Source organism: Melopsittacus undulatus, chromosome 1 (genome assembly GCF_012275295.1).
Source record: "Melopsittacus undulatus isolate bMelUnd1 chromosome 1, bMelUnd1.mat.Z, whole genome shotgun sequence".
Lineage (NCBI taxonomy): Eukaryota > Metazoa > Chordata > Aves > Psittaciformes > Psittaculidae > Melopsittacus > Melopsittacus undulatus.
In genome coordinates this window covers 32,728,906-32,750,369 of record NC_047527.1, presented here as the reverse complement: position 1 = coordinate 32,750,369, position 21,464 = coordinate 32,728,906, and the positions used below count along the sequence as shown (strand labels likewise).

Below are 21,464 nucleotides of genomic sequence, written 5' to 3'. Positions count from 1 at the left end.
TACAGGACTTGCTTACTAAATAAAAAGGAATATTATGGGATACACGAAGTCTTCAAAATGCCCTCTTCAAGGTTGTTCAGGAATACCATCCTCTTTTAGTACTTGGTAGTTTCTGAGAACTGTACATACTTGTAATTCTGAGAAGCACAAAGATATCTGAACACATCTATGAAACTCTTCAGAACTATGGACACCCCAAACCTTTAATTTTACACATGCAGTTTCACAACACGTATTAGCAATTTGCTCACCACACAGCCATGAAAACCATGATTCTCCACGTGAATATGCTCCAAGAAGCCATAAATCAACAGAAACACAGGTTTAAAAATTTTCAATATTGAAATTTATTTCAAACTCAGGGGTTAAGCGTGGTAAATTTCCAATGGTCTGATAATAGCACACCCATGTCGCTATTGCGGAAATTGCACTAATTCCCTCTGCCCCCCTCCCCCTTAGAAATCTGGTTAGTTTTAACATCCGATGGTTTTGCAAATAGTGCGGCTCTAGGACACTACTGCATTTCCTGAGTGTTCAAAGCTACTGTATTATACATTAAGCTGAAGGAAAAACAATGAAGTAATTATTCAGAACTAAACCAGCAATTTTACCTTGCTGCTGAAGTACGGAATCATAAAATGCAATGTATTTTAACAGGAGATTGTTTTGGAACACTTAAGGGGGGGGAGGGGACAAGGAAAACCCAACTTTTTATAAAAAGACATCCTTTTTACTTCAATTTTAAACTAAATAGTTTTAAACTTCAAGTCATTAATATCCAAACTATTAAAAATGGCCAAAGAACTTACAAGTTGCTCAGATTGAAATGTAGTTGGGACTAAAATATCCATGTTGGTATTCTTTGACCTTTTAGGGTATTCCTAGTGGCTCTAACAAAAGCAGCACAACAGGGTATCTCTGGTTTGCGTTTATCTTTTTAGTGCTCTTGAAAATGAGTTACTAAGAGCACTGACCAGAGTGCTTAAACATAGGATTTTAGGCTATTGCCTTGCAACGCACTTCAGCTTTATTGTGCAAAACCCAATGTAGTCATAAACATCCCCACATTTAACACAATAAATTGTGCCAAGTATGTGATGTGAATGTCAGCTAATCTATCAACACATTGACAAATGTCAGCTTGTCTATTCAAGCGTTGTTCGAGCCCAGGGTAAAATTTCGTTTGTCACAACTGAACTCCTCCACAGGCAGACTGCATAGTCTATGTAAGTTACTGGGTTTTGTCCAGAAAAATCTCTTCACAGCTGTATTTACATTGGCAAACAGGTTTAGAGGAGAGTTTCAGCCCTCTAAATTCACCATGAGTTAATACATCAATGGAGGTCCCACCATCTGTTAGTGGGATTTTTCCATGAAAGACCACAACCACTTCTTGATCAAAACAAAGCGGAAGCAGTGGCAGCTGATGAAAATGCTTAACCATGTTGTTCTAGCATAATTTTAATGATGATTTATTGTCATTTACAGATGATTTTGGCAGAAGGATTCTTCAAGCTGCAGCTGAACAAAAAGCAACTTCTTGTCTCAAGTTTAATTTATTTTTTTTTGTTTCTTTATGGAAATTTGAGAGCTGACAGTCTATGCAACTACCAGCAGGAACTACCAAGAGGTGATATGTTCCACTCTCGTATTATGTCAGTGGCTTGCCAATCCTTTTCCCCTAAAATATTTGTAAAAACATTGGAAATACCTATGAAATTTATAAAACAGCTCCTTAAACATCTGCTTAATGCCCTTTCCTTCAACTATAAAAGACCTCCACATTTCAGGGTCTTTTTCTGTGGATACAAGAGAGAAATCGAGGAAGAGGTAAAAGATAGGATAACTATCTTTTCAGTCACTATGTTACAAAATTTAAATGACTACTACTCTAAAGATTAAATACAGACTTTACATAACCAGTCACAACAATGGAAATAAACCATAATTGAAACCATATAAAATCCTTATCAGTTCAAGTGACAGTACATTAGTAATAGCCTTATAGGTTATACAGAATATACACAGATTCTAAATTATTTTTCCCCTTAAAAGCCACTGTCAGTATAATCACAGTCTTACTGTACAGACAAGTGACTTGAATATTTGTAAATACTAATGGGGAAAATCAAAGTTATAAAAGAAAAATGTATCAAGTACACCTTTAGACATGTCTATACTATGATTTAAATTAAAAGCCCTAAGCATTCTCCCACTTTCAACCAAAATGGAGTATCACTGTTAGTATACAAACCTCAGAGGGCATTGCTAATCTAATTAGTATAACTATGCTAAAGCTATCTTACAAAGGAGATTAAGTTCAGATGTTTAGAAACCTTAACAATAACAGAAAGTTAGAAACCCTAAGCAGCTACTCATATTTAACTATAATTACCTTTTGAAGAGCATTTGACTAAACTCCAGTATTTTCTATGTTCATTTATTAAAAGAAAGTTCTACCACACCTAAAGGATAAGGCATAGCCATCTACTAATTGGCATATTTGTTTATTTGTCTCAGTTTGTGAAAAGTTCCTTATTTGTGTAAGCAGCAAAACAAATTTCAACTGAATGATTGCTATATGCAAAAGGACTGAAGGCAACTGCCTCTGCAGTGAACTTTACAGTTCTCAACAGCACACACGCAACATGCTATCTGAAAAAGTTACTAACTGAACTACATGTATTAAATACTGAAAAAAGTTTTACATTTTTTATTATAATTTATTTTATTTAACAATCTAAGAAGTTTGCAGCCATCAGAAGTTCCAGTGCAATTTCAGGTGCAATTGGGAATTCAGGAATCTCTGTAGAGCTGTTGGTATAGCGGACCTTGTAGGTGAAATACATGCATACTTTGGATAGGACATGGGATGGGATCTCTCTAAAATTCACCTCATTTGTTTCGTTTTCTGCAAACTGTCCTGTAGAAAAACAAAACAAAACAAAACATAAAACCAAAAGTCAGACTCTCAATTCACTGCAAGACGAAATGCTTTACCACGCGAATACAACACATTCTAAATAGACTTGTGTTAGTCCCATATTCCTAGGTATTCAGCATAAAGCAGGATGTGCTGCACTTACAACCTTCAAAAATATTAAGATACCCTGCAATACAAAATGTTTATTTTGGCTGCAGTCTATTAACAATATTCTGAACAACTACACCAGAAATTTAGGTTTAATTCTGATGCTTGCCTGGTAGGTGCTCTTGTTCAGTTCCCAAAGGTCACAATAACAGTATTACAATTGAAATTTCTAGCTATCTTAGCCAAAGAAGAATTAGTCTATATGTTCTGTATCTGCATATGCATACTTATCAGTAGTCCCTTCTATGATCCCAGTAACTTTGAATTTTCCAATTTCAGGCAGATTTGACAGAGGGTTGAAACCTCAAAGACACATTAACTTGATGAGCTGTGAAAGCAGGCAGCAGGAGGGACAGGTAGGGGATGACAGTACAGAAGAGAGAAAGCATCCGTGTCAACTTCTCCCTCTTTTCTCCTCCACCCTTTTGGTCTTCACGGATTACTTCAGGCACTTAAACCAGAGGTAGTCTTATATATGCAGTAACATGAGGTCCTTTCCTGCTGCAAATTCATCTCCCCTCCTCTTAAGCTAGCCTTTGTCATTAAAACGGGAAGTCTTTGCCATTGGATCTCATGACCATATTGTGGCTTAAACTCCAGCAAATGGCTAAGCACCAGACAACCACTTGCTCAATTCCCCGTGCAGTAGACAAGCGAAGAGGAAAGGAAGAGCAAAAACAAGAAAAGTCATGGGTCAAGATAAAGAACTGTTTAATAAACAAAAGAAAAAAAAAACAACCAAAACAACACATGCAAAAGTGATCACTCACTACCTCCCATGGGCAGACTGATGCCCAGTCACTTCCCAAGCAAAAGATGGCTAAATAGCTGACCTCCTTAACCCACTCCTCTCCCTATTTACTCCATGACATTGTATGGCATGCAATATCTCTTTTGTTAGTTTGAGTCACCTAACTGGTGGTGTTCCCTTCCAACCGCTTGTGGGGGTGGGGAAGAGTGAGAAATAGATAAGGCCTTGACACTGTGCAAAACCTTCAATAGCTAAAAACTTTGGTGTGTTATCAGCATTGTTTTGGTCACAAATCTAGACCACAGGATCATATGACCTGCTATGAAGAAAATTAACTCTATACCAGGCAGACCCAGTACAGAATACTAAAGGCTCCACCATGGAGGTGGCAATGAAGAGCTACCAATTCCTCTCTGCTTTGAACTTGACAGGTACACGTCTCACGTAATGCCCTCAAGTTCTCACACCATGGGAAACTAGTAGTAATGATACTGTAAGGTCCCTAACTCTCCAAAAGTAGACAGAGTCTAATTATATGGCTGGTAGTAAGATACCCCACACAGATGAAATTTTCCAGTGGAAATAGGAACTAGACAGGATCTGGGAAAGTTACCACTTATTCCAACTTTCACACACTGTGAAATTCAAACCTGTGCAAAAGTGAGAACAAAGAACGTGAAGGTACTATATCTTTTGTACTTACCTGGTCCACTCAACATAGCTTTTATTGTTCCTGATGTTAATGCATGCTCTCTTTTTACAATGAACTCATGGCCATCGGAGGATATTAACTTCACATACATAGCATCTGGGCCCTCACACCCACCATATGTTTTCTCTTCTCCATCTATAATGGAAAACAGATTAACAGTTTCAGAACACAATGAGAGATTCACATCACTAAGTATTCACACTGAAGTGTTCTCTATGTTTACAAACCAAAGAACTCAGTATTATCAGAAGTAAGACAGAAGTATTTTGCCTATTTGAAAATGGCTTCTCTGAATCACTCAGCTATCTGTTTTAAAGAAATAATTTATGCAAAAGTAAGAACTTTGTTAACATCTCTCTTATTTCTCCATTACCAAATTCTGACATGATTTCCAAAACCTAGGTATGGATGAAATTTTCCTTTAGACATTATCAGGTGAATTGAACATACTACTGCTTCCCTCCATAAGGCTACTGCCATATTTATCATACATACTAAAATATATTATAAATATGGCTTAACTTACTAAAAGTTACCTGAATACACATAAAAACCAAACCAAACAACAAAAAACCTCAAATCCCAAAACAACAACAAAAAAAACCTACTCAAACCCCTCCAGACAAAAACCCACCAAAAAACCCCAACCAACAAAAAAAAAACCAAACAAAAACCCAAGTGGTTTCTGAAGTACAGGTAAGAGTAAAAGCAGTGAGTATTCCTGTACTGAAGAAATGACATGAAGTAAGAGTCACCCTCTCCCAATGCCCAGCCAAACCAAGCACAGAATCACAGAATTCCAAGGGTTGGAAGGGACCTCGAAAGATCATTTAGTCCAACCCCCCTACAAGAGCAGGGAAACCTAGAGTACATCACACATGAACTTGTCCACGCAGGCCTTGAATATCTACAACATAGGAGACTCCACAACCCCCCTGGGCAACTTGTTCCAGTGCTCTGTCACTCTTACAGTAAAGAAGTTCTTCCTGATGCACCATGCAGTGTTAGTGCACATCCGTGTCATGACCTCTGCTGGAAACAGGGAAGTACAAAAGCAGTAAACCGAAGGGAATTTGGAAACTCTCCTCACAGCAGTTTTGACTGCTTTTTCCATTTCCCTTTTCCCTTCTGTCTCACTACATACCTACCCTCTGTTTCTCTAGAAGCCCTTATCCCCTTCCCTTTTTGCTCCTTTATTTATTCTCTCCTAACAGTACTTTCCTTAAAAGTTGAAAAACCAACATGTCTGTTGCCACCACTGCACTGTTCACTTTGTGCAGGATGAACAGTTCCTCCATCTTGCACCTGTCTTGTCTATTTAGGCAGCAGGCAGGACCCACTAACAGCTCTGTGCCTGTAGAGTGCTCAGCACCACAGGACACTATCACACTAAGGAGACTTGACTTTGCATCTGGCCTTTGCATATTCCTGTAAACTCTTCGGGAAGAAAGACTGCAGTAATGTTAAAATATTTTTGAAAAAATGCATGTAAAACCCCACCCCACCTAAATATACAATTCAAATTCAGACTGAAAAGTTAATGCTTCCTTTCAAACACTGTGTTTTCTAAGGGACTAATATAGCAAGTATTGCTAGAATACCAGTAAAAGTACTTAAATTTGACACTGCACAAAATTTGATTTTCAAAACAGTATTATCTTGACCAAAAGTTGAAAGTGAAAGTCCTGGAAGTTCTTCCAGCTTGGGAAAGTAGAACAGAAGAGATCTGTACCCTTCTAGAAACGTGATATACTGCCAGGATTTTATAATTGCATGCAGAAGAGGGAGATGAAACAGATATAGACTACAGCCTTGACATTTGATTGTTAAGAGTTGTTTTTCCTTCTGACAAAACAAGGAATAAGAATTAATTATGTCAAAGTACCTTACATTATATCTAGTGTTACAGCAAATACAGAATTCCCCCAATCAATAAGGTTGCTTTGTAAATTTGAAGTAAAAAATGAATTATCATGTAGTTATTGCCAGTTTTAATATTGTCAGTGCCAAACATGCTAAAGTACATTCAGGAAAAGTATAGATAAATCTATAATCTTTCCAATCATGTTTCATTACGTGGTCATTTGTAGAGGCAGACACAACAGGTTTGGAGATTTAGTCAGATCACACACAATGTAACTTATCAGAAATCAGTCCTTATTATGATCTCTTTGCCAGAATTCAACAGGCTGACCTTAACTAACAAAGAAAAAAAATTAAAACAGCACACAGTGAATTTTTTTTTGTCTACTATGTAAAAGATTAGTGCTACAAAACCCTACAGGCATCCTGGTTTAGCATGTAAATTTTCAGCACTATGCATATTAAACAAGTGATATCTATTGTTAGGTAGATGCATTCTGAACAGGTCTTTCAGCAAATGAAAAGTCACTTGAGAAAATCTTCCTAAAAACATCTGTAGGAAGTTCCATTAACCCTTGAAGCTACAAGAAAACCAGTGACAAGATCAGTATTTAAAGTCTTACAATCCACCTCCTCTACCCAACCTCCAAGATGACGAACTTACCCATTCTCTTCTTAACTTTTTTTTTTCTTTTCAACTGCAGCTTTTGCAATAGGAGCGTCTGAAAAAACACAAGTGGCGACATCTTAAGTCAGTAATACAATTTCATATGTCATCTTTAGTTATTAGCCTGAATGCTACCATAAATACTCTGCAGAAAAGAATCTCATGATACACAGCATGCAATGTTGATGAACATTATGTTTGGAAAGCATTATGCTCTGAAACTTATTTTTGCTGTCGAGAGGTCCCTACCATAATCCAGAGGCTAGAGAAAGGGGCCAACAGGGAAAGTATGGAGTTCATCAAAGCGAATTGCAAATGCCTGTACCTTGGGAGGAACTACCCCAGGCAGTATCGTCTGGGGGCATATCAGCTTTGCAGAAGGAGACCTAGGGGTGTTGGTGGACACCAAGTTGAACATGAACCAGGAATGTGCCTTTGCAGCACAGGTGGCCAACAGCTGCCTGGGCTGTATCAGGAGGAGTGTTGCCAGTAGGCTGAGGATGGTGATCCTGCCCCTCTACTTAATACTGGTGGGACACACCTAGAGTGCTGGGCTCAGCTCTGGGCTCCCTAGCACATACCAGGCTGAACTGAATCCTGCAAGAAGCCACAAAGATAACCAAGGGGTGGGAAAACTTGTCATACAAGGAGAGACTGAGAGAACTGCAGTTTTTTAGGCTGGAGAAGGGTGAGGGATGACTCTCATCAGTGTGCACTAAATACCTGGCCTCCAACTTATCCTTTACAGGAGACTGACAGTTCCTGATACAGCCACCAGCGTCACCTAGACAGTCTACTTCAGACATTTAATGTAGGTATTTATATGGTAAGCTAACCAGGGGCTTCTACAAGTTATAAATATTGACATCCAGCTTGCTACAAATTTTGCCAGATCAGTGAATCCGAAGAGTCAGAGGAACAGAAGCACTTGTTTACAGAACAAATCTGGTATGCTCAGTTACAACATTTCTTTCTTTACTTTGAATGGCATCTCTGCTGTGGGAAACAAAACTTGGGAAGAGAAATTCCACTCACCCACCTGCTGTCCTAAAATTCCTTTCACATTAAGAGCTACTCTCTAAACATCAACCTAGTACAATTCAATGCTACTGTTCAGTAGCACATTACCACTGTTCTGTGCCCCCACGTTCAGGAAAACAGCACCAGTGGTTCTAGGTGGTTTCACAGCTGATACCCAGAGCTGGTGGCAGCAAAAAGACTGGTAGGAATTCTGACAAACCATGTTCTTGCTTTGAAAAGCAAGAAGTGACAGCAGATTCATGAACTGTGACTACCCACTAGAAAAGGACCCCAGGTGTGAAAACCAGAATATAGACCACTACTCACACCTCTTTCCTCCAATGTTTCTGGTAAAAGCTTAGCAAAATATGAAAGCAAGTTGAGGAGGAAACCGCAAGATTTGGAGGGAGCATTACAGAGATCTCTGCATCTATTCAGAAGATGCAGCTCTTTGCTACTGCCGATACTTTCACTTCTCACCATCATGTCAGTGCCAATTTGTTCCACCTCCTTTTTCTCAAATTATTTCTGTATTTCTAAAAGTATAAACTATATTTCTACAAATATGCAATAGTCTGAATGTTTCCTCTAGCTTTCAGAAGGTGACTTATGTACACCGAATCAAACTACACATGCATAACCAACTGTTTTTAGTTGTCTCTGGAGAACTCAGCAGAAATCATTCTCCACTTACATTGTGATCTTTGAAAATTATCCTTATTTCACAGAAATAGCTTAAACTATTTTCCTTTCCCATTGGTATCAGGAACACCTTAACCTGTATTCTTGCAGATAAAAAGTTCTTGAATATGTAATTCAGGACACATTTCAAGAATGATCTTTGAGTTAACTTGCATCCACTGTCATCGAGGCACCTTAATATTGAGTGTTAAGTGCCTTTGCCATTTTCAGTAATTCCAGGAACACATCCAAGGAAATTACATCTAGGTGCTGGCACAGATGCGGCACAAAACTGATGGGATCTTTCACCCTATTTCAACAGTTTGTTGTAAACAGATATCAATCATCTGATAGGAGAATATCTGTCGCTCAGGAACTGAAGGGATACCTGACATTACTACTTCTGCTTTGCAGGAGAGGATCACTTTGCTACCACTTTCTCAAGCCACAGAATCCTTCCCTACATTCCAAAAGAGTAGTGAAAATAATAACAATAAAACAAACAAACAAAAAAACAAACCTGAAAACCCTAAACAAACAAAAAACCCCACAAAAAGAAAAGCACAGAAGAAGCGATACCATTTGGAGGTACTGGTGATGATAAAATGTGCCTTGGTTTCCAATAAGAATAATGCTGCTAAATACCAGAATAAATACAGGCTATTTAGCGGGAATGCAAATATATTAAAACCTTGCAAGGTAAAAGCATAACTTGCATTAAAGCTGGGAAACTGAAAAAAAAAAAAAGAAAATAAATGTCTACACCAGAACATTAGAGCTGTCCCAAAAAGCTGCAATGAGCATTTTAATAAAATGAAATGTGCTATTATACGATTAGAGAGAGGGGAAAAACCCAAGCCAAACCAAAACCCAGTAGTTAACACTTGATGAAAAAAAGTTATCAGGCTCAGTGGTCTGAATCAACTGTATTAAAAAGGAAGATAGGACAGAAGTGCAGTACGTGTTGCAGATATAGGACATGTTGGACTAAACCAATACCTAAAAAATGAATCAGTCACTTCCTTGAAACAAGGAAACCCAATCAAGATGCAATCTGGAACCTGTAAATCATAAATAGATGAGAAGGTAATCTTAAAATGAGATAGAAACTTAGTACCAAAACAGAGTACGATGTTGCAAACACGGAACAACTGGGCCAGAAAAGAGCTACTAATTCCTAAAAAAAAACTCTTTTTTTTTTTGTTTGTTTTAGACCATGCTGCCAGAAAAGAGTAGGCAGATTTAGACAATACAGAAGTTGAAAGCACTGCAGAACATGTAAGTCACCAGTCTTGAAAATGACAAACTAGGAGCCACATGAAAATATATCATATTAAATGCAAGATTCCTGCACATAGAGTCTGATACAAGTTTCTTTCATGTAGTGAGGGCTTGTTATTTGGGAGTATAGTCATTCTGTGGTCAATTATAGGTTGATGCAACACTGTAGTGGGGGGGGTGAGGGAGGATGGAGGCAAATGCAAATCAAGGATTTCTTTGCAATAAAGATGGGGGAATATGAACATTGTCGCACATGAGCAACAACTTGTTTGGAATACAACACACAATTCTGAATTCCTGTTTTCAAGAAAACCAAGTTCCAATTACAAGAACTACAGAAATGACCAAAGAGTCTGTTGCATAAAATAAAAATTAGTCTTGCTTTACTCAGTTTAGCAAAATAAAACTAGAATGAAGACAGACATAAGAATTTATTAAAAGGATAAACAAAGAGGGAGAAATATTCTAATGTTATTCCTCCATTTAAGTCCAACAAAAGAACACACTAAAAAAAAAAAGAATAAAATTCACACTGCTATTCCAGAATCCAAGTTTGGTTCCAAATACAGTACAAAACTAACATTCTATTGCCAAAAGTAAAAGATGCAGAAAGCCTACCTGCTTTTAAGAACAAGGCATAATACATTCCATTATACATTTGACATATAAGCAAGGGATACACTTTGTTTTCTCTCAGTTTCCAGTCTGGTATCATAGAGTCAATGAAACAAAAGAGAAGGAAAGAAATACAAGAACCTGGGAAACATGAAAAACCTAAAAAAATAGCCCCAAGCCAATAAAAAAATCCAAACCAATAACTCCAAAACAATAATAACCTGTTAGAATCTACTAGTTCTTCTTCTGGATCAAGAAGTGTTCAGTGTCATGACACTTCAGAAGATACTGCAGTTCAAAATTACTGTTTTATTACAAGCATCTTCTTCCCAAAAGCCACATTGAAATAATCTGAGACAGTATTAACATGATCTTGTGCAAGCCACAGCTTATTTTTAGTCAACTATCTTATTGGTTCCCAAGTTTACAGAAAAAATAAGTGGGATAGCAGAAGTAATACACCAAAACACTGGCACAGAAAATATGTAAGATTTATTTATTTCTTGGATATCATCTTCATTTGCTATTTAATAGGAGGTAGAATTCCCAGTCACACCCAAGTTATTGCTTGTGTGTTTAGCAAAAATACTGCGGAGGGAAATTTGCTGCAGAAAAATATATATAATTTTAATTGACAATTGCATGTCCTTAAGTGCTAAATAGTAGGTTAGAAACAGAAAAGTCAAGTGACCTAGTATACTCTTATCAGAACTTCTTTTCTTACAGGGTATTTCTAATGCATTATTTATTGAAAAGCATGTCACTATTTCCTTTTGCATAATGAAAACAATAGAAATGACATTTTTTCCAAGACAACATGAAGAAAGAGACTTGGTGAGAATTCTGGTAACAACCTGTATTTTAATTACTTTTGCACATTCTGTAGCTGCCCATCTGACTTCACCAAGACTACACCAAAAGGGAAGAGAACAATCCAAGTTCTCTGAACACTCAAGCATTTGCCTTAGAATCATAGAACCATAGAATAGTTAGGATTGGAAAGGATCTTAAGATCATATAGTTCCAACCCCCCTGCCTTGGGCAGGGACACCTCACACTAAACCATATCACCCAAGGCTTCATCCAACCTGGCCTTGAACACTGTCAGGAATGGAGCATTCACAACCTCCCTGGGCAACCCATTCCAGTACCTCACCACCCTTACAGTAAAGAATTTCTTCCTTATATCCAATCTAAACCTCTGCCGTTTAAGTTTCAATCTGCTACCCCTTGTCCTATCACTACAGTCCCTAATGAATAGTCCCCTCACCAGCAACCCTGTAGGCCCCCTTCAGATACTGGAAGGCTGCTATGAGGTCTCCAAGCAGCCTTCTCCAGGCTGAACACCCCGACTTTTTCAGCCTGTCTTCATATGGGAGGTGCTCCAGTCCCCTGATCGTCCTCGTGGCCGTCCTCTGGACTTGTTCTAACAGTTCCATGCCCTTTTTATGTTGAGGGCACCAGAACTGCACACAATACTTCAAGTGAGGGCTCACAAGAGCAGAGTAGAAGGGCAGGATCACCTCCTTCAACCTGCTGGTCACGCTCCTTTTGATGCAGCCCAGGATATGGTTGGCTTTCTGGGCTGTGAGTGCACACTGCTGGCTCATGTTCATTTTCTCATCAACCAACACCCCCAAGTCCTCCTCTGCAGGGCTGCACTGAATTTCCTTTTTGCCCAACCTGTAGCTGTGCCTGGGATTGCTCCCACTCAGCTGTAGAATCTTGCACTTAGCATGGTTAAACTTTGTGAGGTTGGCATCAGCCCACCTCACAAGTGTGTCAAGGTCCCTCTGGATGGCATTCCTTCCCTCCAGCGTATCAACAGAACCACACAGCTTGGTGTCATCAGCAAACTTGCTGAAGGTGCACTCAATCTCACTGTCAATGTCACCGACAAAGATGTTAAACAATATCGGTCCCAACACCGATCCCTGAGGGACATCACTCATTACTGGTTTCCAGCGGGACATTGAACCATTGACCACAACTCCCTCACCAGCATCCCTATAGATCCCTGCCTTTTTTCAGTATGTATTGCTGATCTGACTATTTCAGATTCCTGCAGAGAACTACCAATTTTTGTTGAAGCACATTCATAATTCCATTTCCTCTTGAAGAAGCTTACGTGGCATTAGCAATTACGTAGCTCAACTCCCTGCCTTTAATATAAAAAATGCACATATATTAGTTACTATTGCTCTCCTGCCTTGGTTCCTTAAAAGAAAAAGGTGAGTAAAACCTGCAATTGTTAAGAGGAAGATTACATAAAAATGATATGCCATTTTTTAATAAGTGAGAAAGAATAAGAGACAACTAGAACTAGTGTATCTGGCACAGAAAATTTCCAACCAGTCTAAAAAAGGAAGCTCTTGCTGTAGAAAACAAAGTTCTCATTAGATATTAAAGGACTGAAAATTTTCACAAGTTGCTAGAATATTTACACCTATGAGGTAGAATTTAGCAAACTATCGTAATTAACCCACACAAGGCATGGGTTCTTGTTAGCCTACTTCAATATCTTATTCTCCTCCTTTACAACTCTAAGAAGAAATACTATGGTACGTTGAGTTTAGTTTGATCTCTTTTCTACTTCTCTTGAGCACTGAATGCAAGACAAAAACCAAAGCATGTCCATGACCTTCCCACCTCACTCCCGAAGCTGTGTGCTCATCCCCAAAGCTTCCCAGAATTGTAATTTCCTTGTATATCCTGTATGTATGTCGATGAGACTGGAACAGACATACACTTATGTTATGAAGGGCATATACTAATTTAACTGAACACATGCAACCACTGCACAGATTCCTGAACGTCACTGCTATTCTGCTTAGCACAAGCAAATTAAATCTATGCAAACATTTCAAGCACTCAAATTCTTTGATCCCACAGAAAACTCTTAAAAACTCAGATTCTGGTCGAAAGAAACACAAATGGCTTCCAATTCATTAGCTGGGCAGTGCACACACAGCCTCTGTCTGCTTCAGCTGGTGACATTTCTGTATCCTACACTGTTAATTTTTGGAAAATATAGGCAAATAACATAAATGTCTTCACAATTCCTAGATCAGTTTAGAAGCCAAATGCGACATTTTCTAGGTGTCATTTGTATATCTGTAAGAGTTCATCAGCAAACAAATGCTGTTGTGTGTTAAAAAGAGAAGCTTCCTACTCTTCAAGCCTAAATTCTAGTCCTATTCTTGATCCTGTACACTAACTTGTTTAAAAATACTGCTCTCCAGTTCAGTACTCATTGCTCACCACACATTTAAAAAAAATAATGTAAATGAGGATTGTAGCATACTTACAAAACACGTGAAAGAAAACCTGTACAGTGTGATTTACACGTCAGCTGATTCATTACTCCATGCTCATGGGCACTAAAATTCAAACATTCAGGAGCACCAGAGAGTATACTATGGGTGAGTGCTAGTTAAGATAAATAGGAGGTGAGGCAGGATACCACATAGGGAGTATGAAAGATCTCAGGTAAGATGTTCTTCTTTTGCCCATGGAAACTTTCCTTTTCAGTAAATCCCAATAAAGTTTTAAGGGAGAAACAAAAGGCGGGGGGGTGTTACTGTTTTCCTCCCAACATACAATAAAAGCCCTGTACTGTACAGCTCTGGCCATTAAGGAAAAAAACAGCTGCTAGCAGCTTGCAAAATGTCATAGGCATTCATCAAAGACTACTGTTATGCAAGCCACACCATGTTGAAGATAATTTAAGTTCTGAACCTTTCTAGGTGCAAGAGAACTTGTCAAAATACATCAGAATTACTTTATTTCCATCTGACAAAACTCACACTTCTATGACAAAACTTAGGAATTTCTTATGCACTGAGAATTGCAAAACCACAAACATCTCAAGCTAAGTACACTTTTAAAAGGTATTAAATTTCTCCCCAAAACATAAGGGTTAGGGAAGCATGACCACAAACGTACTAGAAAAAGAAATATGACTTTGGGAGATAGAAGAAGATACCTCAGAAAATCCACTGGATCTCCTCATGGTACCAATATTAAGTCTTCACATTAAGGCTACGTGAAACTACACAAATCTGTTAATCACCTACTCCAGTATAAAAAAAAAAAAAAACAAAACAGAAATCTCAGATTACTTTGACATGAGAAAAAAAATGCTGAAATGCTTAAAGTTTTTAAAGAATATCTCAAATTTCCCAATGTTAATGGGAAATGCCCATTATTGACAAAACTTAAATATATTAAAAGGCTAACCTCAAGGTATATGGTGTGCACTATGTATGCAAAGATGATAGCCAATGTATCATAAAAAGAAAAAAGTAATTAACACTTATTCCCCTTGTAAGTTCACTCTTCACTTAACAAATGTTATTTCTCTCCCAACAATATTTTTTGGCCACTATCTATATATGTACAGCAAAACCAGGAAATTGGAGTACATCAGGAATTATGCAGAAATGTGTCTACAAACACACATTTTATCTCAAAGGTCCCTCACCTGCCTATCTATGTTCTGGCTTTCTTCCAAAGTGAACTTTTGCAAGTGATCTTCAGCAAGTCCAAGTAAACAAGTGGCCTGTGGCTATCTAAACTTCCCTACTAAGCTTAGCTCATAAGCTACAGTACTAAATACACATCTTTAAGTTCCTGCGCACAATTTGAGACTAAACTGGACATCAAAGTTAACCACTAGCATCACCATCACCTTTTCATCCGAATGTCTGAAGCCATCAATAACTTGCCAATGCTTAGATTCCTTTATATTAAAGAAGAATCTTTCTCTGAGGAACCCATGGCACTAAGAACCTTATCTTTCTTACTACGTCTAGGTGTATCACCCTTTTCCTTCAACCCTGCTTTGCTTATATTCGTCGACCATTACAGCTAAAGCACTTTAACCGGCACTTCTCACCTTGGTATAACAACCTCTGCGGATGCATCCTAAATGCTTTTGGCCTTAGCTTTCCCCCAATCTTTAGGGCCTGGCGGGGGAAGGGGGTGGGCGTGATTTGTGACGGAAAAAGTTTAAGAGCGATACTTAATTAAAACAAGGTTCCGGAAAGCCCCTATCCCGGCGGCGCCTGGATTTCAAGGAGGCCGCTTCGCTCCCGCAAAGAAACGCGCCCTTCACCACCGCCCCGGGCGGGGACCCCCAGCCTGGCACCGCGCCCCTCCACGCACCCCCGGCCGCTCCAAGCATCCCGTTCCGCGGCCCGGCTTCCGTGCGCCTCTGGCAGCGGGTCGATCGCGGCGCAGTGGGCAAGGTCCACTGTCCTTCGAGGGGCAGACTCTAGGGCTCCCCGCCCGCCTCGGCCCCCAAACGTCGGTAAGGCCCCCGCAGCCACTCACCCGTCAGCGCCGCTCCCTCCGCCCCGCTCGCAGGGCCCCGCCGTACCGGGCCAGTTGCCTCACAAGAACTTCCGGCCAGGTCGCAGGTCACTTCCTGCTCTGGACGAGCGCCCCCCGCCGTCTTGCCCTTGGAAGACGTGCTGCGCCAGGCTCCCGGCATGCCGCACGGCGGGAACGGTGCATGCTGGGGCGTGTGGTTCTGGGGGATGTAGGTTCTTGTTCCCCGTGTTAGGAGGGGAGGGGGAAGGTGCTGAGGCGGGCGGCGGTTCCGGCCTTGGGGTTAGTGGCAGCCTTGGTCCCCGAGGGCGGGCACAGTCTGTGGCTCATCGGACGCGGGTCTTAACCCGAGGGCGTAAGCTCTCAGCTCGCCCCGCTCTGCTGTCCCCAAGAATGCAGTGCCAATGGCACCCATGGGTCCCGTCTAATAGTCCCGGCCCACCCTCGAGGCCGCCGTACTGTACCGCCAGGCGGAGGCGGCCGCCGGCAGCCTGGCGGGGGCGCGGTGGAGTCGATCAGACTGCTCCTGCCGGCGGAACCAAAGCGCGGGCTTGCGGGGCGTGAGGGGCTGCCGCTGGTGCACCGCTCGGTGTGCTGCTCTCCTTCCCTCGGCAGCAGCGGGACAAGGCCCGACACGATGCTGCTGCTGCGGGTTGCGGGCTGTCGGCGTGCCGTCGCCCCGGTCTCCGCTGCCGCCGCCGCCTGGCTGAGGGGCACTGCTCCCCACGGGCTCCCCGCCGCTCTCCGCCACCGGGCGGCCCTGCCCAGCGCCGCGGGGACCCAGCAGGTTGTGTAGCAGGTGGTGGTGTTGCGGCGCGGCCCCACTTCCCTCCCCGGAGGAGCTGGCCGGGAGCAGGGCGGCAGTCGTGGGATCGCGGGTTTTTCCGTCCGGAAAATAGGGAACTTTAGATCCCCCTCAGGGCTATTTGAGATCAAACTAGAGGCCTGCCAGGCGTGGGCCCTGTCAGTGTCCCGGTATGTGAAATAATGGCAAGCAGAGTGTTCATCAGTGGGTTTGCAAGTATTAAATGCTTTATTGGGATATCTACATAGAGCATTACGAAAGCAGTCAGGAAATACATTAGTTCAACTTTGTGGTGTGATTTGTAGTGTAACATAACTTTAATTCCTAATTTAAGATGCTTGGAGTAGGTTCAAGGCTAGGAGAAACGCAGTGTGTTATATACATATATATGTATTATAAAGGCCAGATTGGTGCTGATGTTGTTCGGCCATGTACTGCTTTCATCTTTCAGGTTACATCTCTTCAAGGATTGGCTCTTCGCAGCCTCAGCACATCCACCCCTCATGATCACCCAGAACACGGAAGATTAGTTTATAAAGGAAATTTGGCAAAGGCAGTGTTAGGTATGTGACTTGAAATTATTTATATTGCCTTTATTATTATTATTATTAAATTATTTAACAGTGTTTGATAACTTTAAGATCAAACAGTGTAAAAGTGAGTGTTCTCTTTTCCAACCCTGTTAAAACCTGGATCCTCTGTACAGCAAAAATTGTGGTGGTGGTGCTTGGTTTGTGCTTCTGCACTTGGGTGTGCAGGGTGTTCTGTAGGTACTGTACACCTCTGTAACTCCACAGCTTCTTTCTGTTTCCCTTGCAGCTTTTGGAGTGTGTTAACCCAGCCCAGTAGCAAACAAAGACTAGCTGTAATGGCTGTTTGTATTCTGTATCTTTTCAAATGTTACTGAAGTATTTCTGAAGTAGACAGATACTGTGATGAAATGCAATACTTGTGATGAGACTTTGTTGATCTTTCTTTGACCAGTTAATGTTCAGAGCCTTAGTGAAAAGTAACCTGCTGGATGTTTTCTGATATGCATTTTTGAAATGTATCTTAAGTAAGGAGGAAGTATGCCATAACACACTTAATAACCAGAGTGTTTTAGACTACTGGTACTCATGGTGGCTTAAGGACCATGGGTTATTCACAATACTGGTTACTGCCATTTAGGCTGCATGCAAGATGAATGTGGAGTACCTGTTAATATTGACTAACATAGTTTCCAAGTTGTGCATGGTGGGAGAGCAGGCAAGCTTCTTTGTAATGCACACTGTCAACATTTGTTACTGGTGAGGAGAGAAATTCCCAGTTGTGTTTGTGATGTTTACCATTACGTCTGTCCACAACTAGATCAAGTTTCTTTTGAAATCAGTTTTCTGTTTGTGAAGTAAAACCTTAATAGGTATGCATAATATGTGCTAGTAGCTGAGTTCATCATAGAGAGCCAGTTACCGGCTTTGATAAAACCAGCATGAACATATAAATGAACCAGAACAGTGGCAAGAAGACAGGATTGAATTTCCAATGGCTTCTTTGTGAGCTTCAAGTAAGGGACCTGGAGTTTCAGTAACTGCAGTGATTCAATTAATGCAATCAGTACCAAATAGCAAACCATATGTAATTATAGAGAAAATGTTACTCATAAGTATTAACTTTTGTTTTGTTTTTGTTTTGTTTTATGTAGGTGTGAAGTTTTTCTCTTACTCCACCAGCATATTCAACCTATTCATGATGCCCTACCTCATGTTCAAAACTGGTATTGGATTTGAAAGTCTGTTTATCCAAGCTGCTTTTTATGGGGTGATTGGGTTTTTTACGTTTGTAACTCCAGTTACGTTGCATGTCCTTACAAAAGGCTACGTGATTCGACTCTATTATAAAGATGAAATGGACACATACACAGCCATTACCTACAATGCAATCTTGGCAGAAAAAGCAACTGTTTTCCATCAGAAAGATGTAAAGATTCCAGACATCACCAAGATGTTTACAACATTTTATGCTAAAACGAAATCAATGCTTGTTAATCCTACACTTTTCCCAGATCCTCAGGATTTTAACCATCTCATGGGCTATGACAAATCCTTTTATTTTAACTTAGAAGAAGAAAATGAAGCCAATGAAAAGAAATAATTCAAAGATAATGAATGTCACTATCATTGTTTGTGGTGCCATGCTATAAATGGGAAAGAATGTAAAATTTTCTTACACTTTCTTAAGTGTCAGGTAGCTAGAGTTTCCCCAGTGCATTTTTGGAATGTATAAAAAAAAAACAAAGCATTTTTTAAACTTAAAAATGATGTGGGGGTTTCTTCAGAGTTAACAACAAAACACATAGTAAAAGAAAAAAAAAAGATCTGTCTTGTGCTTCTTTATTCTTGGCTTGTTTTTATTAACTATCCAGGAGAACTGTAAAACACATGGGCTATGCAGCAGTCTCACCATCTCCATTGCAAAGAGAATAGTTCCTTTAAGAAGAATCAGCAGTGCTCATTACCTGTCAAGTGCATAGTTAAGCTTTTAAGCTTTAAAGATTAATTATCCTTAATCCAAAAAGATCAGGCTGTTTCATCAATGCTTCTGGTGGTATAAAGGTAGTGGAAATGAATTTCACTTTGCTTTGTGAGAACATGGGTAGCCAGGTGGAGTCTTCAGAAAGCAGACAGATATTGATTCCTGCTACAGCCTCTGTCTACAGGCCTGCAGGCCTCTGGATAGATAGGGAGAATGGCTGTGTTGTCATAATCTCTAGCTACTCACAGCTTCTCAATGGTTTCTTGATCTAGAGCCCCATTCTGAGCAGCCGTGAGCCCAGAGGTCGAGAGCTAGAAGCCTTTCTCTTGTTGGGGGGGAAAGCACCTTAGCATAAGATTTGCTCTGTGCATATGCCATCGTAAACAGGTGCTGTATCTGAACTGACTTTAAGAAAATACTAGCAGCTTGTTAAAATGGATTCTGTCAACATGTAAGGTGGGGAAGCAGAAAGGAATCTCCTGTAGAGTGCTGTTTATGACTTGTGCCTTTAAAAATGTACCTCTTGATTTTAAGGACTGTGAAGAAAGCCACCTTTAGTTCAAGTAAAAAGAGGATTAGGTCTTTTTTGTGTAACTAGACTGGTTAGTTCTGCAGTCTGAGTATGCAGAAATTGGATTTAAATATTTTTAGTCCAAGAAGTTTGTCACAGAAACTGACAGGTACCTTTTTTCAAGTAATGAAGGGCATAATATTTTGAGGCTTAAAAATGGCTGAACTAAAAAAGGCAGCAAAATTCAAATTAATCCTTTTGTACTAGAAGTGCCCTTTGTAATAACTAAATCTTGCTATTAATTAAGTCATCCTGATACTGCAAACAAAAAGAAAATAATTATTGCTACCCTTCCAGATGTTTCCTAAGTTCTAACTGAAAAAATGTATTAAAAGTCTAAATGTCTTCCAAGACTATTACTGCAGGTTCCCATTATAGGATGACACTAAATAGATCATATTAAACCATTAGTGTTTTTAAATGTTATTTTCCTGACTGTTGAAACTGCTCTCAGTGTACTTGCTGAGTAATTAAAAAGCGAATCATCCCATCCAGATATTTTTGAGGCAGTTTCTTTGGTCTGGAACAGCTATAATTTTAAAAGCCTGCTCTAGCTCCATTAAGCCAGTATCACTCCTTAGGTAACAATAATATATAACAAAAAAATCTGTAAATCATATTGAAGACATGAGGCCAATTCTGACCATTTGGTTGTACTACTTGTCCTTATTGAAATCATGGTTTATACCTAATTAAAAATAATCTTTCCATGTCTGATGTATTTACTCTCTTTATATGCTTGTGGATAAAGTTAACTTCATCTTTAAATGCCAAGTACAGAAAGAAGAGGACATGAGAGTTTGCAAGAAAAGGACCCAAAATTGTAGTATTCAAACAACCGTCATTTGTTCTTTGTGTTAGAAACAAAATAAAGGAATGGAAATGTAACTCAAAAAGACTTCCAGATGCATTTCTGTTTTACTTTTTGTAAAGTATTTTCTTAATGCAGATATTTCATAGTGCGAGGAGTGCATTTCCAAGTGGGAAACCGCAGTGCTTGGTGTCCTTCTAAGCCAGGAAATGTGCATATACTAAAACATTCTCTCTTGGTACTAACAGATTCTGCAAGAGAAGTGACTGTAGTTTGTTTCAATAAATACATTGCTATCAAGTAATTCCCAAAGCTTGGTTATGTTACTTCCACATCCTATTAATTTTGTGAACTATTTTATTCCTCCCCCCCCCAATTTATATCACCAATATTTATATTGGTGAAAAATAGTTCTAATTGCAGAAGTATTACTGTCTGCTAACATTGTCATCCCTGGAAGCTGCTGTTGTTTCTTTGGGTGTAGGTAACTTATGTACAACATGGAAGAAACAATTTATAAGACCTAGAGAATGTGCTCAATGCTTGGATTTCTGAAGGAAATACTGATGTAGAAATCCAGTCTTCTAAAATGTCTGATTTACAAGCTGTCTTATTTGCAAGGCTACACCTACTATGAGGGCTGCCAGCTCCTGCAGCCTTTCCAGTGCCATCTTACCCTGGTACCAGTTCCAGTTAATTTGCTGTGAAGGACAGGAATGTATAAAATTACTCAAGCTTCTTTCCTAGACAT

At 39.8% G+C, this 21,464-nt stretch overlaps 2 protein-coding genes across 3 annotated transcripts; one reads left to right on the top strand and one right to left on the bottom strand.

Annotated features, from left to right (window-relative positions):
• Positions 1-323: 323 nt before the first annotated feature.
• ELOC (elongin C) lies at positions 324-16,154 on the bottom strand. Its single transcript, XM_005150810.4, has 4 exons — positions 16,016-16,154; positions 7,082-7,139; positions 4,546-4,689; positions 324-2,923 (listed from the first exon to the last, which is right to left on the bottom strand). Exons 2-4 carry the CDS (start codon positions 7,083-7,085, stop codon positions 2,733-2,735), a joined length of 339 nt encoding a protein of 112 aa, XP_005150867.1. The 5' UTR covers positions 7,086-7,139; positions 16,016-16,154; the 3' UTR covers positions 324-2,732.
• Positions 16,136-20,791, top strand: TMEM70 (transmembrane protein 70). 2 transcript variants are annotated; one of them, XM_031050500.2, is made up of 3 exons: positions 16,136-16,223; positions 17,269-17,380; positions 18,502-20,791. In XM_031050500.2, the coding sequence occupies exons 1-3, from the start codon at positions 16,197-16,199 to the stop codon at positions 18,948-18,950; spliced, it is 588 nt and encodes a 195-aa protein (XP_030906360.1). In that variant the 5' UTR covers positions 16,136-16,196; the 3' UTR covers positions 18,951-20,791. The 2 variants fall into 2 exon arrangements, with proteins under 2 accessions (XP_030906360.1, XP_030906359.1); XM_031050499.2 differs by lacking the exon at positions 16,136-16,223 and adding an exon at positions 16,526-16,799.
• Positions 20,792-21,464: the final 673 nt, after the last annotated feature.